General features: G+C 44.6%; 2 protein-coding genes across 4 annotated transcripts in view; one reads left to right on the top strand and one right to left on the bottom strand.

Annotated features, from left to right (window-relative positions):
- The window catches only part of LOC149330824 (uncharacterized), a 166,439-nt gene that overhangs the window by 1,923 nt on the left and 143,240 nt on the right, over positions 1-21,276 (bottom strand). Inside the window, exons 2-8 of the mRNA XM_089561518.1 lie at positions 10,104-10,391; positions 9,590-9,676; positions 8,767-8,892; positions 7,605-7,727; positions 6,362-6,505; positions 2,867-2,950; positions 1,026-1,241 (exon numbers count right to left, since the gene is read on the bottom strand). Of these exons, the coding sequence (XP_089417644.1) occupies positions 1,026-1,241; positions 2,867-2,950; positions 6,362-6,505; positions 7,605-7,727; positions 8,767-8,892; positions 9,590-9,616 (720 nt within the window). The 5' untranslated portion in view covers positions 9,617-9,676; positions 10,104-10,391. The remainder of the gene's footprint in view (positions 1-1,025; positions 1,242-2,866; positions 2,951-6,361; positions 6,506-7,604; positions 7,728-8,766; positions 8,893-9,589; positions 9,677-10,103; positions 10,392-21,276) is intronic.
- Positions 10,385-20,362, top strand: LOC149330829 (protein FAM50 homolog). 3 transcript variants are annotated; one of them, XM_089561516.1, is made up of 8 exons: positions 10,385-10,619; positions 10,704-10,759; positions 12,776-13,022; positions 14,773-14,898; positions 15,613-15,909; positions 17,129-17,257; positions 17,861-17,989; positions 19,398-20,362. In XM_089561516.1, exons 3-8 carry the CDS (start codon positions 12,804-12,806, stop codon positions 19,614-19,616), a joined length of 1,119 nt encoding a protein of 372 aa, XP_089417642.1. In that variant the 5' UTR covers positions 10,385-10,619; positions 10,704-10,759; positions 12,776-12,803; the 3' UTR covers positions 19,617-20,362. The 3 variants fall into 3 exon arrangements, with proteins under 3 accessions (XP_089417642.1, XP_089417643.1, XP_089417641.1); XM_089561517.1 differs by lacking the exons at positions 10,385-10,619; positions 10,704-10,759 and adding an exon at positions 11,248-11,480; XM_089561515.1 differs by lacking the exons at positions 10,385-10,619; positions 10,704-10,759 and adding an exon at positions 11,256-11,484.

Genomic DNA, 21,276 nt, shown 5'->3' with positions numbered 1-21,276 from the left:
TGACACATGGCAGCTACAGATCTGCGCAACGCGCTCGCGGCTGCTTGCGTCTGATGCCGCGCGCATGCACAGACCAGCTGTGCACGTATGGCTAGAAAGTGTGCATAGAGTCGGGGCATTGGCTGCATGCACCATGGTGCCATTGCAGAGGAGGTATGTTGAACCAGAACCACACGAAGCAAGAGTTCCAGAAATGTTATCTGCTTGAGACAAATACTTCAAGATTTCAAACATCAAGCATTAGAATAGGACCATATGTAAAATATGTTACAATTTGAATGGATATTAGCTCACTGAATATTCACACAGGCCTACAACAAAGGGTATTGACATTTTAAGTATATGCAGGTGCTGTATAATGTGCTCGATGATGCAAATTATGGGAAGCTTCCATGCCACAACATCAGATGTTGCCAGTCCATGCAGCTGCATCAGTACCATTTTCCTACGAGACACTACACTTGTCAACAGCTTTTCCTGGCAGTGAAAAGAAGGCTACAGAGACAGAGTGTCTGTAAACTGTGCCATTCCACCAAACAGTTCAGCAGCATGGCAGTGCACCTGGCTGCCTGGTGCACTGCTCTCCTAGCGGCAACTTCATTCTGTCGCTGGAACAGCTTGTGCCATCTACTGAAGCTTCTTGGAACTACAATTGCCTAGGAAATTTATCTTAGTCAAGAACACTTTTTTCCCTTGACTTTCAACGTTTAAAGTTGTTTAAACAATGAATATTAACAAGATGCCATGTTTTAAGAGAAAACTAATAACCGCAAGCCAGGATTACATTCCACTTTGTAGAAAGAGAGGACGTATTTCGGCTCCGTACCTTCCGCTTCACTGCCAAAAACGTTGTGGAGTATAATCAAACACTCGTCCTCAGGGGCACAGTTTTAGCTGGAATATACCACACAATATTCCTTCCACCGATTTTGGCAACAATTGTGAAAGGTACCTCCAAAGGTTTTGTGCTGACCCAAAAAAAAACAAAGAAAGTACAGGGCAAGCAGAAGCAGGCTGCAACAAACCTTGGCCATGACGGCAGCGCTGATGTAGTCAGGCAGGGGGCCATTGCCGTCCTGCTGCTGTTGTGTGGGCGTCGTTTCCTCGGGTGACACTGAGTACACCATGGCTGTGGGTGGGAAGGTGGGCATGGGCACCCGAATCACCCGTGCTTCGGGTGGAGTGCGCTGCGCTCTACTCCCCAGGTGGTTGCGCACTTTCTCCTGGAGTTCATTGGGAAGCTGCGGTACACGGTGGATTCAGCACATAAGCACTCGTTGTGGGAGAACAAAAGAATGAAGAGAAAGGTCGTTGTAAACAACACTAGCATGTGAATAGCAACCTCTGCCTCCTGATTCTTGGCACATCCCCCAGTGTGGGTATGTGCCATCTTTTCAAAGGCTAACAACAACAACGCACAGCCTTGAAAACAAAAATGTGCTTGAAAAGAACTAACGCTTCTTTCACACAACTGCTGTCGCAAAGGTGCAGTGCTACAAAAGGGCAAAGACATAAATGGCGATGCTCAAAACACTGCTGTACTTAATGGAAGCGACAAACAGTAAAAGGCAGATGTAAAGTGTAGTCTTGCACATTTAAGTAAAGCATACAACTGACAAGCATTGTCTGCCGCGTACCGTATTTTCCGGTGTATAAGACGCACCTGCCGTATATGCAAGCTGTCACTGAAGAAGTTTGTATATAAGACGCACCCGTGGATAAGACGCACCCCAGTTTACCCAGTTAGGCTAGTGAGGCTTAATTAAACACGCTTGCGCGACTATCGCGAAATGCATCGTACCTGTGAGCAATTCTTAAGCAACGCTAAGTGATCGAAAAAAGCAACACTCACGCCATACCCGTCCACGTTTTAGCAAAAAAGAAAGAAAAAATGATACAGCTCCCCATATGTCCATAACAACATTTTATTTCTACTTGAAACCTTCGAAGTCCTCATCTTCAGATGCGCTATCAAAAGGTTCACCCATTTCTGGAAGCAACTCGGCTGAAACATGCACTACGTACACGGAGCAAAAAAAAGTGCAAAGGGTGACTAAAAAAGAACGCCGGCTTGTCTTGACAATGGCGAGAAGCGCGATTGTCACCATCTTTTGGCGCTTCTCATTACTTTTGCTTGGGGCCTCCGAAACAGCCGCGCGTTTGTGATCCCGGAAGTCGTCATCCCCGCCGTTTCATGATAAAGATCACCTAGAATGTCGCGCACGGCGGTCCCGGTATTGAAGTATTAACCGTGTTACAACCGCGTTATTGGTAGTGATATTTTTTAGGTGAAAAAAGCTTGAGCATGAACCGGAGTAATCGATGAACTCGCAAAAAAAGATGAAAAATTCGCATATAAGACGCACCCTTGTATAGGACGCACCAGCAAGATTTTCGAAAAAAAGCCGCGTCTTATGCACCGGAAAATACGATAGATGAGTTGAAAGAAAGTTGTAGAAAAGACAACCTGAACACTAATGGGAACTGAACCCAAGACCTCGGCACATTAAGCCGCAATTCACATGCCCTTGTACTTGTACGGAATGGACGAGCAGGAACAGGTTATCCTGCACTTCTGAGTAGTGCATTGAGAGGGCAACGACCTACGCTCGCCACAAGTACTGGAAGGAATGTGGTCATAATGGTAGTTACAAACTGAACCCATGCACAAACTCTCTCACACTACCAGCAGCCTACGGACAGCCATATCTGGCACCCAACTAATGCAAACAAAGCTTCAGTGGAAGTCGCACTAAATACACGATGCGGGCAAAAGTCTTAACATGATTCAGTGCCTGCATACAACAGAGCTGTCAAAACAGAAGCTAGTGCAGAACACCTAACTGACACATCAGGGCAATCTTACCGTACTGTACTTGGAGGCTACAAAGTTGGAAGGCTTGCACTGCAATAGCTGCACGGCCACGCTGCAGTCATTCCGGTACTGCTCCTGCAAAGTGTCGGTTATTTTGAGTTAGCTGTTTATTTATTTATTTACAATACCCTCAAAGACCCACAAGGGGTATTACATAAGGGGGGGAAACATCATTATACACTCAAAGAGAACATGGAGCAACATGTTCTGAACAAAGCAGCCAAGAATGTAAGAACCAAGTTGAATGCGCCAGGAATGATGTCTCTACTTCCACTCTGTCCTGTCCCTAGAGCTTTAAGTGACCAATCCATCAAGCACACAAGAGCTCTCAACTCGACACTTATCCTCGCATTGCTGATAAAGAAGACATCAAAATGCCCTAGGATCAACTGCCTGCTGTGTAGAGTGCAACAAAAATTTTCGTTTGAACACAAACCAATTTTCAACAGGCACAAAAACAAAATGGTTACATGCGCAGTATTGTGATGGCACCTCTTATAAGTTTGAAGTGACGATCTCCCTTCATGCCAAGACAACACCCTTAGAATGCCATATCAGAATTGCCACACTGCAGCAAAATAGGTTTTCTCTGGGAGCCTGAAAATACTATGGAACACATTACATGCAAAAAGAGCATGGCTATGAAGCACGTTCTGGTGGAAGACCATGGATTATTACAATAATGGTGGCTTTTTATATTAAAAAAGTGCCTCTGAATTAATTTCAACTTCCTCACATTGTTCAATGTGCACCAAAATCTAAAAAAAGAGCAAAAGAAACAGGCATTTCTGCGTTTCATGACCACCAAAATGTGGCTGCTGTATGCTGGGATTGAAAATTTACTGTAGCAAAGCAGACATTTGGGCTAGTTGGTGTGAATTCATGGTGGAAAAAACAGCGCAAACTTAGACAGAAAACACAGAAAAGAGGGGAGACACTACAAGCGCTGACTCGCAACTAAGGTTTATTGGAAAGAACAGAACACAATATATACAAAAACCACCCACGACTGCGTACGTCATAACAGATTACGTGCAAGCGTGCAAGATAATCTAAACAGAGGCATCGCGCGTGTGCACCCAGTTATTTAAGTACCTAAATTCCAATTCTGACAAGGGCACTGAAGGATCACTCACGCACCGTTTGCCGGTTTTTCGGATAAAGAACGCTTCCATCAGCTCCCGGGTCACCTTATCTTAGTGGAAAAAAAGCACGTCAGTTTTTGGGAAAAGGGGTGTGCATTTGCAAACCCGGCAGTGTGCGGGAAGGTTGTCTCGCGAGTCACGGCCGAGTAGGTTGCGGTGCTCAAACAGCCTTACATTTACACAGCGCCCCGTTTGCCCGATGTACACCTTACCGCAAGACAGTGGCAACCGATATACAACACCCTTTTTGCAAGGAATGAAAGGCGCCACAGGGCAGATGGGGCGTTGCATCAATACACGTTTGAAAGAGCATGCAAATAATCTGGAAGCTAACAAATCTAATAATCTAGTTGACCGTGTTCGAGACTGCCAATCTTGTTTTCCTTCATTGCCTTACTGTGATATCCTCTACAAACACCCGTCCCAATTAACACGTGAGATTATGGAAGCATATCACATGAGGAAAAAAACAAGGTTATGCGTCAGTAAGCCATCTATTTCATTATATGACAGTGAGGTGGCATACCTTGATGCCACGTAGAAACATGGGTTGTGTTTACTAGCTGATAAGTTGACCACTTTTTCTATAAAATGTACTACTTTCTTTGAATAAAATTTCAGTTGTGAGTCAGCGCTTGTCCTGTGTCTTCTTCTACTTTGTCTGCGTCGTTTGCGCTGTTGGCATTCAACTATGATGCCTTGGCAATCAAAACCTTTTGGGGCATTAAAAGATGCCAAATACAAAACTCTATCCCGACTCCTGAAGTCACATGCGTGACAGCAGCCCACAGAATCAAGTGTGGGGCGTGGTCACAGAAGCCGTTAAAACAGCACTCAGAATATTGCCAGGGTGTGCATACACACAAAAAAAGGGGAAAGGCCAATAACAGCGCAGGCTAAAGCACTCGCACACAGCTAAAACACTAACTACAAAACCAGTGCTCACTCTATATCCTTCACACTGCTTTTCTCACTACAGCCATCATTTCAAACAGAAGACAGCTGTTTTCAAATGTCGCTTTTGTCGCAAGTGCTGACAAAGGGCAAGGGGGCAGTGCACAGCAACAGGTGTTCACACAGCTGCTTGCTTTTCATTAACAATAGGGATGCAAGGGAGCAAAGAAACACTCCCACTGACTCAATGCAGCTTCGATTCTATTTTTCTCAGACTCAAAAAGATGTCTTTTACAGTTAATTTAAGTCACTTAATCATAGTGAAATTTGATGTTGCCAGTGCTGCACTTAACAAAAGAATGAGTGCCTCACATTTAGGCAGAAACTACACGATGTCTAGTTTAAAAAGAGAGCTGAACCAATTTTGTTCACTAAAAAGATGATGCAACACAGTACACAGGTAGAAATGATCTGACTCTCTCTACATAGAACTGCACCAAATGGAACACTTTGTAGAATTTCACATAGTGGATGAAACTGCACTCCCTGCCAACACTCTAATTTATATTTCTCTTCTCACATGAGTGGCAGATATTCAAATGTTAACGAGAGTACTGTTCCCCATGACAAGCATGCAAAACATGACACTTACGGGAATTACTAGGGTTTCTCAGGCAGAATAAAAAAAATTCGAGGGGGCACTTTGGTAATCTAAAGTGTGATGAGGCAAAAGCCTTTCCCGTAACGCTCTCCAGCGTCCTTACACTAGACAAGAACTGCATATGTGTTGGCAGGAAGTCGACGTAGCATAACGGTTAGCATGCTCGGCTATGGAATGGAAGGATGGTGGTTTGATTCTCGCCGTGCACAAGATTTTAGGATTTTTTTTCCCGGTTAATTAGTTAGTCATGACTTGTGGCTAGTAATGACTAATTATGACTTTCACTTCAGATGTTACGAATCGACAGACAGAGTCATGGCCGCGAGCATGAGCCATTGAAGGCTTTTGCCTCAATACATGACTTGAGCTATGCCAGGAGCCAATATTGCAGCTGCATATCCAATTCACATATTGCTTCCATGTGCTTTTCTACTCAGCTGCCGACGCCGCGGTGGCTCAGCGCTTATGGTGCTCGGCTGCTGACCCGAAAGACGCGGGTTCGATCCCGGCCGCGGCGGCTGGAATTTCTTTGGAGGAGAAATTCTAGAGGCCCGTGTACTGTGCGATGTCAGTGCTCGTTAAAGAACCCCAGGTGGTCGAAATTTCCGGAGCCCTCCACTAAGGCGTCTCTCATAGCCTTAGTCGCTTTGGGACGTTAAACCCCATAAACCAAACCAAACCTACTCAGCTGCCAGTTTCAGGTGCATCCAGTACATACTGTCCATGCACACTCAATCAGCCAGTCAATGAACAGCTCCAGGCACAAACACAGGGCTGCACACTCACATTCTCCTCGCGCAGCTGTGCCAAGGCCAGCTGTGCATCCACAAGCCGGGCTGTCAGTTCCTGCAGGTCGCGGCTGAGCGCGTTCTTCTCCGTCTCACAGCGGTCCACCACCCGAAGCAGCTTGTCCTCCAGGCCCTGGTTCACCTACACACAAGGCCCACACGGTGAGCAAGGACGCCCGGGCCCCAAAAGTGGAAGCTCGGGCTGTTTGGAATGGCGTTCCTGAAGCCGAAAATATACTTTACTTAGATGCCCGATGAATGCACTTTTTTGACGCAGAAATTACTTATTTGGGGAGTGTGCTTAGTCCTGAAGGTAAAATTTGCACAGTGCAAACTCAAAATTACCTCAAATTATAAAGAATAATGTAAATGGCCCTTTATTATGTGAATGCATTCATTACACAAGCAGTTTAAGTAACAGAGTCACAAATCGGGGTCCATTAATTGCTTCTTTCTTGTCGTCTCTTATAGATCCTTTTTCCTGTGAACGTATTTTTAGCGCACAGCCTTTCAAACACAAACACAGGGCCTGCATGACATTGGGTAAAAGCATTGTTCGCTACATCTGAGAATCCTGCCATTACTATTAGGAACACATGACAAGGTAGATTTGACATGCATGCAGCTGTCATGTCTGTGTATGCGACTCTTGTTACTAAGACTGAAATGCAGCAGTGCTTCTCCAAGCAAAATAAACATACACCAATAAATTACCTGCTCTCAGCTCTGTTCAAAGCCTACACTGTGATCTGATGAGTCCTTCAGTCAAGAAATTTTTAGTGAGTACGAGATATTTTTCTAATTGTAAATAAAAAAAAAATGCACAGGTGATCATGTGATGTGATGCAACATATCTGCATTAAAGTATCATTTTGTTTTACATTGATCGCCTTCTGGATGCGCCTTTGAATTTGATTTCACCACGAGCTTCTGGTGGCTGGAGGCTCGTAGGTGTGAGAATCATCAGTGAGTGCCCGAAAGTTCACACACCAGAGGATGCTCCGGAGGAGTCACCACACAGGCAGGCACATGCGTGCATGCACACACACACACAGGCGCACGCACGCACGCAAGTACACACAGGTAGACAAACATACAGAGACCACACACACACACAAGCGCACACAACTGACAAACATAACAGACAAAAGAGACCACAGCGTTTTTCACCACAAGAATGCCGCTCGTGCAGTAAAGCAAAGGCGAGGAGGTAAAAATGGTGAAGGAGTGCCTGTGCCCACCTTCTGCAGCTTACGGTATCCGTCCTGCAGCCTCTGCCACCTGTCCTGGCAGGCTTCTTGCCGGCAGGGGGCGCCAGGAGGCGGGGGCTCGGGGGGTCGGCCCTGTGGCGGGCCCTCCAGAACCTGCACCACAAGCACACCGATGTAGTGCAATCAATGGAAGAAGGCAGCCCGCCTGACAGATCCAATACCGCTGTACTCGGGAGTTTCTCTAAAAAATCCCAGCTGCATAAGGCTAGCATTTCTCTGAACATTCATTTTGCACCCTATATTCGCTTCAGTGTAACAGCAGGCACATTTGTGTTACTCCCTATATACAGAGCAGTAAATACCACCTGCAATGCTGACATCAAGTGATTAAACATGTGTGTTGCAGTTCTTTCCAGCGCAAGAAACTCAGCGTTTTAAGAATCTTATATTTATGTTTGTGAGCAACATCAGCGAAGTGGCTAAACAAAAACCGAAAAGAACTTCATTCAAATTCTACAGTGGCATTAAATCTTGCTGGAAGCAAACAGTAATCTTGCTGGAAGCAAACATTAATACTTATTTGCAGCCAACACTGTCACAAGTGGGATCTCATGAACAGAAACGGAATTTGGAGCTAAAAATAAGGTGCCATTTAGTTCTGCAACGATTTCTGCCCCATAAAACAATGAGACATTCATGAGGCAAGCTTTCTGGAACCTCACTTTGCGAAATCAGATATGCTCTGCGAAGTGGCAGAGAACAGCTCAAATTCAACAAGAAAAAAATGGGCACCACTACAACTATGAGCACGGGTGCTGACAAAACCGAATCTCATGTACTTCAGTTAAGAAAAGCCTTTATACAGTAAGTGCGGTGTAGCTCAGGCATGAAACAAACTCTGCAAAAGTCAAGGACAAACATTATGCATACCTCACGACAGTCTGCTTTTTCAGCACAACACACGCTATAGCCCAAAGAAGTAGGCGGGATGAGTGCTTGTCCTATATGCTTCTCTGCGCTACCACATGCGTTGTGCTAAAAAATAATATATCCTGAACCAAACACTGCTGCTTATACGTAGTCTCGCACCAACATCTGAACCGACCACAAGAGAAAAGTTTTGTTCAGCGTTTGTGACACAAAACTGAAGATTGAAGACGAAACAGCGTTGCATGGGGCAGAGCATGTTCACCTGTGTCTCCATGCGCACGATGTGACAGTCCCGCTCCAGCAGCTGCCTCTTCAGAGCCTCGATCTCCTGGTGGAGGTGCAGGCTGTTGCTGCCGCTCACACAGCTCTCGCACACACAGCCGCACTCCTGGGGTGATGGGCAGCACCAGACCATCTTTAACTACTCACAGCAAACCGCATCAAGCAGTCAAGCACCAAGATTAAAAATATTCCTACAGTACTACTTCAGCAAGGTTCCCATGCACAGAGTTGAGCCTATTATCATGACTCCTTAACACTGAAGCTCCTTCTCTTCACAAAACCAAAAACGTTCCATACCCCAGATGCAATCGTTTACACCAGCATTGCTTTATTATTTCATCGCAAAGAACAGGCAGTTCACATAGTACAACGTTCACGCATCCTTACTACTCCTGCACTAAGTATAGGTGGTATAGGTGCAGAGAGAAGCAAACGCGGCATGCTATTGTCGACTAACGCTTCTCACCTACTGGCTAAGTGGGAAGAATACGCCAAGTGTACGCGCTAGTAGCAACAGCGAATGCAGTGTCTTCGAACGCACGGAGGGTCATTTTTTTTTCTTTGACTACTGTGAAGCCCAGTTTTTCACTGCGACGATGAGCCATTTCACATAAAGGCAATTCAGTTCGAAGGGAAAAGTAATGACAATGGGCCACTGCCAGCTGGTTTCCATATCACCCTTGAAGCCCTGCACGCGATGCGGCCCTGAATTAACTGCGGGAGGGTAGCCTTGACACGAGCGCACTCGCGATTATCGTGCAGGCCACAGATTCTAGCGTGATCATAAAAAAAGAAGCTCTTACCTGGCACACACACTTCATGGTACTCATCTCTGGCTACGTCATGGTTCCGAAACACAGCTCGCCACCAGACCAGTGCCGCTCCTCTTTCTGCGCAAGCAATGAATGCGAAGTTTTTAAAGAGTAGAGACGAAACTTCGTGTTTTCCTCGCTGGTGATTTAGTCATACAATCTCCTAAAGAAGTCCAAGCGCGACGTACCAGAAACCAAACGCCGCTTTTGACAGCAAACGCACTCCTCTAAACTAACTGCAAGGGTCGAAATTCGATTGTCAGATCTGTCAATATCTCGCGCGCAGAGAACAGGCAGGCTCGATGTCGAATTACGATTGCTGGTACGTCAAAAATGATGCGGAATGCGACGAGATGTCACGCACAAATGGTCGAGGGCGACGTCGATTAAAGTAATCGCGCAAGTACTGCCGAAACTCTGCGTTCAGAAACTAGGAAATCCCCACCTTGCGAAACTCGATCGGTGGGAAACACTTCTACCAGGATCCAGTGAGGACAACACTTACGGCTTCAAAGCGGGCTGCGGCGTTCCGCTGGAGACGGTGAACGCTCCTTCAGTACAGCGTGGCAGTGCAGCTAAGACGCATCGTTCTCGAGTAGGGACAAAACGAGTGCGTAGAGGACTCCGTCACTTTGAGCTCATCGGCGACTGCCACCACCCATAAAGAGACGTGTTCCTGGGCCATCCCAGCCAGCTATCGCGCGTCGTAAAATAGTACTCAAAAACGCCGCAAGTCACTCTATGTCTCTGCTCGCCATTAGTGAAGTGCAGTTATAAACTTACTGCGCTCTTGCTTGTCTAGTTGTACGAACGTTTTTTTTCTCCAAACAATATTTTCGAGCAGTACCTCTTGCTGCTTGTTAGCTAACTTCAGAGCTAGGTTGTTTTATTTTACGATTTAGCATTAATTACTCTTCCTACTTTTCAAGCAAGCAAACAGCAACCGAAACCAACAACTGAAACCAAAAAAGAAGTATAGGAGAATGTGTTTTTAGCACTGACTGTTATCACCATTGGCACCGTGAGTAAGAGATTATTGTGAAAATTTAACACATCAATTTTAAAGGCAATTTCTTTTCAGGCGTTCCTTTTATTTCAATTTCAGCCCCCATAAGCCCGGTGAAGCTTGGTGGCCTTTTGTAGCAAGTTATGACACTTCAGGCGAGTCATGAGGGGAGTAACGTCGTAACGTTGTACGGCTTGGTTTTCAAGGTTTTATAATTTAGTACGTGACCTTCCAATGCTTATGCATGCATACGTCGATTTATCCAGATTTATCAACTTTATGCGTAGGGCTATAAGTCAAACTAATCTTACACATATTCCTCCATGATTAGGTTTTTAGCATCACTCTATGCATAATAATTACAACACAGAAATCAAACCCTATATAATTAAACTAGGTTCATCTCATCGTATAATAATTTTAAGTTTAAAAATATAATGAGGCTTGTTGTATATTTAATTTGTCCACGTAACTTTAGTGCCACAAGCTATCCTGTCAAGAAATCTAAGAACATTTACTTTCAGGCGCTTTTTTTTATAACATAAATTGGGGGCCACAAAATTTTAGTAAAGTTAACATTAGCTGACTTTTGTGCGTCTAAACATCGAGATTTTTTTTTAATTTAGTACTAACACACCCCGCTTTGCATACTGGCGCTAGCTATTTTGCTATGAATGTATACTACACATAGACATGTACTACATTGAAATTGCCTAGACTGCTACATTGTAGTAGATGAGCGTGGTTCGTGGATGTCGGTGTTGTGGTGCAGTTTACGGTGCTCGAATTGTTATTGAAGGCGTTTAACAGGCATTCTAAGGCCCCTATTTCGTGTTGTCCGAGGCGACGGACTTCTCTGTTGTTCGTTCTCATTTAGTAGGTGAGCATGTGGTTGCATTACAGCTCTTGAATGCGCGCATGGCGACTGCTTCCCGATGCCAACCAGTCAGCGTCTGTAAGGCGTCTCGATGCTTGCAAGTTTCTTGACTGGCATGCTCATTTCAAACAAATTCCTCGCAGTTCAAAAGTTTCGTCATCAGTTATTCTCTCTGTGAGAGAGACATTTCGATCATTACTGGAGAGGTATGCCTGGGAGTTAACAGTTTCGGCCCGGCGAAGCCCGGTGGTACAAAATTTTGCAACATCCTAGGTCGCTTTCGACTACAGAAAACAGAGGTGATGCGGTGATAGATTTGGGAGTGCTTGTGACGCTCGAGTGTGCCACTGTGAAGTAGAAATAGCGCAAGAGGGATCTTTTTTTATTGTGTCCGGAGCCATTAATTATTGCAGCTGATCGAGAGCTTTCTAGAGATTTCTCTCACTTGCAACAATTAAATAGAAAGCTCCGAAAAAAGTTGTAGGCTGCGCCAAACACCAGAAGGGTGCTAGCCAGTCAGAGGGGTAGAAAAAATAAACGAATAATTTTTAACAGTCGCGATTGTGTTTTACAGCGACAACCGTATGAGGAAATCTTTCAGAGTCGTAATATGTCATATCCGTTAACTTCACCGTTCACAAAGCTTCAGAAAAATAATGTTGCCCGGGCAGCATGCTTTCTGTACGGCATGTGAAGAGTGTACATATTTATGGGCCGTTGTTCTAAGGATATGTGAGCACGGGGAATGATCATTCTCAAGAATTTTCACCATTTTCACCATCCGAACAGGCCTGAAACTGGATTACGCCTATCTTTGTCACTTATTTCCTACTCAGAACTGAAATAAAAACGAAAAGAGAAATGGTATGGGAGTTTCTTGGGAGTAATGCTACATGTGGGCATGTCCGAACAGGCCTGAAAGTGGATTACACCTATCTTTGTCACTTATTCCCTACTCAGAATGGAAATAAAAACTAAAAGAGAAATGGTTGGGTGTGAGATTACAGGTTACCACACTAGTTGGCTGTCAAACCCTAATAGTGCTGATAAAAAACAAAACAAAAATGACAACAATAAACTACGGAAGGGACTTGTAGAAAAGTGCAATGTGTTTCTCAACCTGTTTCGTTCATCTTGTTTCTCGAGCACTGCTACCTTGTGTTTCTGGGTGTTCCGATTGGTTTCTTTTTTTACTCACTGTGTGTTACTGATCTGGCTATGTTCTGGGGGATGTTTATTTGCAACAAAAATGATTCTATGTACATTTTTCTTATGTGCACAAATCTGTTACTAGGTGCGGATTAACAAACTGAGCCGCAGCCATGGCCATGTACAAGGGGGCCGCCAGCGAGGCTGGCAGGGCCATGCACCTGAAGAAGAAGCGAGAGAAGGCGCTGGAAGAACTGGAGCTGCGGAAGAAGAGAATCGAGGAAGAGCTGAAGCTGTCGACCATGGAGAACAAGTTTGCCGCCCACTACGATGCAGTCGAGCAGCAGCTCAAGTCGAGCACCATCGGTCTTGTCACCCTCGATGAAATGAAGGTGCGTTAGGGAGCATTGGTTTCCCAAAGACATTCGTGCATCTGGGAGACATTTTGCAGACAGAGGGTGCATGTATGCACCATAAATATCCACTGCACTTTCTGGGTGCATGAATAACGTAACTTATATGATAACATTCGAAGGGTGGGAGGGTCAGTATTTTTTATGTGTAATGGACAGGGATGGTAAGATCTGGCAAGAACTGAGTCATATACATTATGTTGAGAATATTTCAGGATATCGGTAGTCTGTCAAGTCCCACTTGTTTTGTTCTAAATGGAACATCAGTACAATGTTGTACAATGTATAGCAGGCCAGGTACGCACCTCTCTGTAGTTATTTTAGGCTTAAAAAATTCAATCTGTTGCAAAATGGTAAATGAACTGACAACTCAATTTTAAGGACCCAAATTTTTTTGGCTCAATGGAAACCTCAATGGAAGGGCTGGCTTCTGACACAAAATTTCGTTGCAAAAAATGCAAATGCGCCCCTGTCTACAAAAAGACAGCAGTGCTTTTTCGTCACAAGGACAAGGTGACACGCGAAGTCATGGAAGCGTATTTTATGCACAATCAGGGAACAAAGTGCATCAGACACCCTTCCGTGACATTGATTAACAAAGAAATAGAATATCTTGCCTCCCACATGACATAGTTTCATTTGACTAGGTTTTTGTTGTCGTTTTTTTCCTGCATATATTCCACATTCCGTATTTCAATAAAACCAGTTGCTAGTCAGTGCTTGTCTTCTGTGTGTCCCGCCTTTGTTGCGCTGTTCCCCCAAAGATGAAACTATGGTGTGCAAGGTGCCCAATTCTGCAACAGTTCCATCAGAGATGATGTAGAAAATTTTTACTAAGAATTTTTCGATCCGTAGATGCTCTCATTTTTATGTATATTGATGCTGGAAACAATGATCAGTAAGCATGGTGGCAAATGCACACCAGCAATAATAAGGAACACAAACTAAGTGGCCTCAGCAGCAAGACAGTAATTATACAATTTACATGTAGTGTAGCGTTAGCTTGCATTTCAGCGCGCAGACCCATTGCATTACGCTGACACATCTCGGTTAAAGTTATAGTGCAGCACGTTGCCACTGTGACCAACAAATGCAAAACACTATGACACCATCTAGTAACAACTACTCCAAGTACAATTCAGCTCTGTGGGGCAAAGGGCACGTTTTTTTCTTCTATACGTTTTTGTTCCGCTGAAAGAGGCGTTGGAGAAAGCATGGCCGGTAGTAAATATAATGTATGTTTAAAAGAAAAAAACATCCATTCAACACACCAAGAGTCTGTATATATATAACGAGCCCCTCATGTATATAGTTAAGCAGACAAGGGAGTGGACATGAGGGGCTCGTTATATATATATTGCTGCGATTTCGTGACATCGTGGGCTACACTGATAATGGTGAAGTTTCACTGCAAAACGTAGCTCCGGCTTGATTAATGTGATTTTCAATGCAAGATTAAAGTTATAAATCTATTGTAATGCTCAGTTCAGCTACTATGAAAGGTCTCTTCATCTCTGACTTAATCTCGTGATTCTTTTTGTCACTTGTCAGTTGCTTTAAAAAATTCTCTTTCGTGCTGTTTCGAAATTAAGGCTGATCTTTCTAGGCATGGATTTTGATTACAATGTTCATGCACAGTAACTTTCTGGATAAACGCCTAATAATATGCACATTAATCAACGTCCACTGCTGGAACTGACATCTGTGGTGCTTTTTGTTGTCTTTCCAGGCTAAGCAAGAGGATGTAGTGAAGGAACGTGAGCGACAGTTGGCACAGAAGCAGCAAGAGCGCGAGCTTCAGCGGCAACGCGAGATTCAGAAGAAGCGTGAACAACAGGAGAGACAAAGAAGGCAGGCAAGTGCTCGGAGACACTTTGTCTTCCTCCATAAAAGGCCCCTTACCGGACTGGTAAAGCATGCCTTAGGCAGTGCAGGTTTTGGCAATTTTGTCAAAATCATTTGTTCAAAAGGATATGTCTTTTAGCTCACTCCATTGGCAATTCAAAGTAGCACTTACCAATGTTTCTAACAGTGAACTATATTGGAAGATTTGAAGCAACCATTTTTTGCTCTGCAAGTGAGAACACATTTTCCTGGTCAGTTCCATACCATAGCACGTTTCACTGGAATACTCTAAGCAGGTTGGTCCGAACCGACCAACAGAGCACGCAGTCTTGCACTGAATTGGCCAGCCAAACGTGTTATCTCAGCCGTAATAGAAAAAAGAAATGGTCACACCAGTAGATCAGCTATTTAGAACAGCCCATGTGCTTCTGAAGAAAAACCTTCCGCTTTGAAAAGTGTATCGTTGTTTGTGTCACAGTGGATATAATGGAATCAATAGTTCTGTAATAGCTATCCCTGTCATTTGGAGGACAAGCGGTGTGGTTCAAAAGAGAGAGTTTGTGCACCAAACAAGGGCACTACAGCTCCCACATGCAAGTAGAAGCATCATTGCGCTCAAGTTTTTGTTCAGTGCACTGTGTTTAACAGTGAGCAGAACAGTTCAGAAAGTGTGTGCCCTAGGTTATGTGTCGCATACATGAGCCTCTCTGGCTTTCTCCTCCAGATTGCAGCCCTGTCGTTCAAGTTGGACGACGATGAAGAAGAGGAAGAAGAAGAAGACGAAGAAAAAGAAGAGAAAGAAGAAGTGAAAGAAAAAGAGAAAGAAAAAGAGATAGAACAAGAGGAAGAAGGGTCGGAGGAAAACGAGGAGGCGAACGGACAGGACAGAGGAGAAGACGGGGTCGACTACGAGCCGCCCGTCAAGCGCAAACTGGGCAAGAACCCGGACGTGGACACCAGTTTCTTGCCGGACAGGGAGCGGGAAGAGGACGAGAAGCGCATCCGAGAGGAGCTGCGCATGGTATGTGTGGCCACATCGGAGCACAGCACTCACACGAGTTTTTTAGTTGCCTCCACCATCTCTGCTGTATTTGGATGTAATTCGGGAGTGAAGTGGCTAATGCCCCCAAAGGAGGCCCTCCAGCTAACAATACGAGTCTTATCGTGACATCGACAACTACCTTGCACCTGCTAACGGCCTTTTGAGAGGCATTTGCCACTTCTGTCTTGAGTTGCGTCTGTAGCAATGCCTTCGTCAGAATCTATCCACAGCTGCTGTTTAATCAGCAAATTTTGTCAGAGTACATATGCTTGTTTTTGAGCAAAATCAGCATGACATTTACTAACAGTTATAGCACTTTCTTAAATGCAGCGAAATTGCACTATTTATTTTCAGTATTCCTGGATTTGGTTCTTTGTTTCTAAATTCATACCTCGAAACTCGATATAAAAACACAAATATTACGAATTATTGGCTGTATCGAACTCTTCCTAAATATTTTTAACAAGCACAAAAAGGATATACCAAACTCCTCATCACCTAGCTGCACTTGTGCGGATGGCAGGCAGCAGGCTTCGTCACACACACAAGTGACCCGTGGCATTGCGACAAGCTTCGCACCAAGGTTCGCGCTTTTATCTCTTATTCGCCAATAGCGCCATGGAAAATGCAGCGGCGTGGACGGTTGTAGCCAAACGGTAACCATCCTGCGCTAATGTTGGCTGTCACGAAGGTGGTGAAAATGGCAATAGCTTTCTCTCTGACGTACCATTTTCCAATGCGACACGGCCGTAATGCGGGCGGCCACCCTAGCTGGTGCTTAGCTTAGCCTGCCGCCTTTGTGTGCTGCCCGTGCTATGCAGAGAAGCCAACCTATCTAGTGTTCATCTTTTTTTTTTTTTTCTTCCGGCCTCTGGAATTGCCGAGAGTGCTTTCGAAATGGCTCTAAAGCTTTGGAAAAGGTATCCCCGTTTCTCTATTAAGGATCGCCAGGTTTGCCGTCCATTTACTTGTGTTGCTTTTTTGTGTTACAAATTTCAGCAGTTTTAAACTACTTTACGATTTTTACCTGTTCGCTATAACGAGTTTCGACTCTATACCTGTGCGGTAGACTCATAGACGGGTCACTTATTGAGATGAAGCCCCTCCCCTGCCCATTCACTTCTTCAAGTCATGGCTTCAAATGTTATGAAGCACTGCACCACTCCGAAGTGACACCCGAACGTCGTGCTGTTTGCAGGAGTGGGTGCAGAAGCAGCAGCAGCTCAAGAACGAAGACATCGAGATTACCTTCAGCTACTGGGACGGCTCGGGCCACCGGAAAGTGGTGCGCATGAAGAAGGGAAACAGCATCTACCAGTTCCTGCAGGTCAGTGCATGCTGCCGAGACAGCAATCTCTAACGAAGAGCATTTTCATGTCAGCCAAAGGAACTTGACATCAACCTCTGTTTTAACTTCTCAGGAGCTCTCCAGCAAGTGTAGCGGAAAAAAAAATCAGAAAACCTTGAGTTCCTGACTGCAGTTATTGAGACTAGCTGCTGTAATGACCAAAGTACAGCTCACGTTGTTTATAACAACAGTAAACGAACAGTCATGATGCCTCTTTGGCTTATGCAAAGTGATGTCAGGACAGTGCTTGTGCTTGCGAGTAGTCCAGTTCAGCCAGATGCATGATGGCCTTTTACTAGAGGCATAGCCGCAGGCTTATCAAGTTAGCTCATTATAATTAATTACCATTAGTTCATTATAATTACCATTATAATTATTCATTGCTTGTTATAATTATCATTAGTTATAATTACCATTTAAGCTCATTAGTTACCAAGTTAGTTCATTATAATTAAGAGTGATGCATGGTGCTCCCTAGACCTTTGGCTTTTGGGGCAGATTTGATGCTTTCTTCATTTTCAGAAGCACTAAAGAAAATCAAACTGTAATGAGCAATCTCCTTGTGTGCCGCATGACTTTCAGAAATGCCTGGAGCTCCTGCGCAAGGAATTCTACGAACTGAGGGCAGTCACGGCAGACCAGCTGATGTACGTGAAGGAGGACCTGATCATCCCCCACCACTACACATTCTACGACTTCATTGTCACAAAGGTTGGTGGTGTGCCCTGATTTGAAAAAATACAGTCAATCCCGGATATATAGAACCCGAATATATCGAATTATTGCCTATATCGAACAGATGTAGAATCCCCTTGGGAATCTCATGCAAAAGTATAGGAAATTTGTTTACGTTTATCGAACTCCTGTGCACCCTATATTTGATATATCGAACTCCGTGCCATGCCGAGCCCCCGCAAGTGCGCTTCTCCCAGTATGCGCCACCCTGGAAGTGGGCTTCTTCCACTAGCGCGCACTCCTGCAAATGGGCTTCTCCTAATAAGAGTTCACGCGGCGCTGGCCTTGGACAGCTCCGCTCTTAGTCACTGATGGGAACTTTGTGGGGGGTGTGAAAGGAAATGGGAATGGCCATAAGGAGCTGGGAAGAGGGAAACCCTGCTGGCCGCAGGCCCGCAGACTCCTAATTTCTGATGCTCACATCGTGGCTGACATCATCGATACCGAGGAAGCGGACCCGAGCAGTGACGAAGATTGTGCGAAGAGGCCCAGCCGCCATGCACTGCGGCTGAACTTGCATCCGCATTCAGCGTCATTCGTCGCTGTTGTGGCGCAATGGAGGGCACTGGACTTTCTCATTTGGATACTATCAACAAGCTTGAGGACAGCTTAATGAACTGCATGGTGCAGAGGAAGAGGCAAGCAAAGCTCACTGACTTTTTTCTTGCGAAATAAAGCGCGCTGATCGTGAGAGGAGAGGAGTGATCGTGAGAGGAGAAAATCGGTAAGTTCCCACTTGCTACGATCCCGGGAAATTGTCCGAGATTTGCGCAGTTTTAAAATAAGCGTCTAATAGGCATACTTTATATTTCGAATTATTGATATATCGAACTTTTTCGCGATCCCCTTCGAGTTCGATATATCCGGGATCGACTGTAATAGCACAAGTAGCCGCAGAAATTAAGCATTCAACAATGTTTGAGTGTTCGTGCAGAATCAAGAATTATGTTATGTGTACAGGAGGTGGCAGTTGAGCAGCAAAAAGTTCAGTATCTAAATCAGCCGTAATAGGTCCTCACCTTCTGACTGGTAGCATGTGTAAATTGCAATGTCAGCAGGTTAAAAGAGATTTCCATTCTATTCCACACATTAGTTTTCTTGCTTCTTTCTGGGTTTTAATTTCATTCAGAGATTTGCATTCTAAAATCCCACATCAGCTACAGTGCTTTGGGAAGTTTATAACGGTTTTATTTTTGTTTAAAGAGCTAGGCTTGAAGCTAATCTTTTGGCAAAAGTTAGTTGTGCGTCATGTACAGCGGTGTAACTAACACTCCCACTTCTTCATCCTTGACGAGAACATTCTTTAAGAATTTTTATGTGAGCGTCTGTTACGTACTAGGTTTATGTCGCCATTTACGGAGTGTATGCTCTCTCTCTCGTGCAGGCCCGTGGCAAGAGTGGTCCCCTATTTGCCTACGATGTGAGGGAAGACGTCCGGTTAACCAACGATGCCTCCGTTGAAAAAGAAGAATCGCATGCGGGCAAAGTCCTACTACGCTCGTGGTACGAGCGCAATAAGCACATCTTTCCAGCCTCACGGTGGGAACCGTACGATCCTGCCCGTTCGTACGAACGTTACACAGTGTCCGACAAAAAGAAGTAGACCGGTCGTACCGGCTTGCTATTGTACCTTAGGAGCAAAAATTGTGCTACGAGGAAAAGCCCAATCGTTTGAGGGACGCCTGACAAGGCATTGTCATGCTGTCAGCTGTCTAAGACAGCGCACGTGAAAAGCATGTAAGCACATCGTGGACGTTGCCAAGCCATTGCTGGCATTCAAAGTTTTGTTGCTGAGCCTTGCACTGAAGCTAACGTCATTGTAGTAATGTGGGCATTCGCCCTTGTGAAGCGACAGTGATGCACAGTCCTTCACAGCATGAGGAAGCGTGGTATGCAGGAGCACATTTCTCACGTTTACATCAGATGTCGAGAAGTAGTTGGGCGTGTGTGTCAGGAAATGGGTATGTTCATCAGGCGCTGTGTTAGGACATGGAACCTCTACAAAACAGTGCCGTCAGGCTGGTTTCGTATTACTTTTGAAGCTTAAATTGCCTGTGCACTTAACTACATTGCGCAGCAAATTGTGCAGATACAGGCAAGTTACAATGCTAGAAAAATGTGAATTGTACAAACTTGGGCTTGCCTGCGCAGTTCAGAAGTAATATTAGTACTTGGCATCAAAATATCTACTTTGCTCGCAAAAACAGAGCATTTACTGTAGCCTCTTGGCGATTTTCTTACCATATTATGAACCTGGAAGCCTGACTGGTCTCCGAATGTTTGCTTGCAGAGCAGTTGTTCCTCCCGCAATACTTCACGATCATTGTAAATAAAGAAGCATCATCATTACTGTATCGTTTGTGTTTCTTTACTGAGGGTCGAGTGAGGTAGTGAGCCCATGTAAGAAATAAAGCATCATTATAGTTACAAAACACTGAGGTGCATCATGGAAAATATCTGGGAAGCTGTTGGGCTCCTTACAAGCGATGTTGCCCAAAAGTAATTTTCCTAAATGCGCCACCTTCAAGGAGTGGCTGAGGTTTCCTTCAACAACTTCTGGTGGTGTTGGTCAACTAAGATGGCACCACAGTTCCAAGATATATTGATATTGCATAATACATTGCCAACCTTGGCAACATAAAATATGCTAGTTTGGTCAAAAAGGGATTCAATTTCTTGTTCGCTTTAGGTTGGTGCCACCTTTATGAAAACTAATTCAAAATTAAGAGCACCAGTTGCAAAGTGCAGTGCTCCATTTCATAATTAGCTTGCAACTGTGACAAATTTGGTCCATCTACTCACACTGGCTACAGTCGTGTAGAAAAAAAAAGCTCGGCATCAGTTGAAAGTAGGGTGCTTTAAACTATGCTGAATTAGAGCAAGCACTAATGACACATTAACAGGCATGCAATCTGCTCAGCATTTGCAGCACTACATGTTAGGCCTAAAATTAATGGGAGTTAAGACCATTTGCATCATGGCCTGTAACTCTGTGAGTGACAAACACCTGCTGCTTAGTGAAAGAGTGATGGCAAATCAAAGCCCTCAAAGAGCTCTATGATTTATAGCAACCTGTTCTTGACAAACAAAAATGCTGGCAAACCGTATTTTTTTGTATGCCAAGAGTTTGAAACAAGGTTTTTCAAGCATACATAAATATGATATGTATCGGAAAATGCAGACAACAGCAAGCAGTCCGAAAATAACGCTGTCTTTGGTTTAGTGGCGCATAAGCATCTAAGGCTATCATGCGCCAGAAAGTC

The sequence above is a fragment of the Amblyomma mixtum genome, chromosome 9, assembly GCF_055824585.1.
Source record: "Amblyomma mixtum isolate Tamu chromosome 9, ASM5582458v1, whole genome shotgun sequence".
Classification (NCBI taxonomy): Eukaryota; Metazoa; Arthropoda; class Arachnida; order Ixodida; family Ixodidae; genus Amblyomma; species Amblyomma mixtum.
The sequence above is the reverse complement of the archived record's forward strand: the minus strand, read 5'-3'. Positions and strand labels throughout refer to the sequence as shown.

What these genes read in the sequence shown, in the direction of transcription:
- LOC149330829 (XM_089561516.1), top strand. Translation starts at nt 12,804, where the DNA reads ATGGCCATGTACAAGGGGGCCGCCAGCGAGGCTGGCAGGGCCATGCAC. An exon ending in TCACCCTCGATGAAATGAAG is followed by an intron (nt 13,023 to 14,772) that starts GTGCGTTAGGGA and finishes TTGTCTTTCCAG; the next exon opens with GCTAAGCAAGAGGATGTAGT. An exon ending in AGGAGAGACAAAGAAGGCAG is followed by an intron (nt 14,899 to 15,612) that starts GCAAGTGCTCGG and finishes TTTCTCCTCCAG; the next exon opens with ATTGCAGCCCTGTCGTTCAA.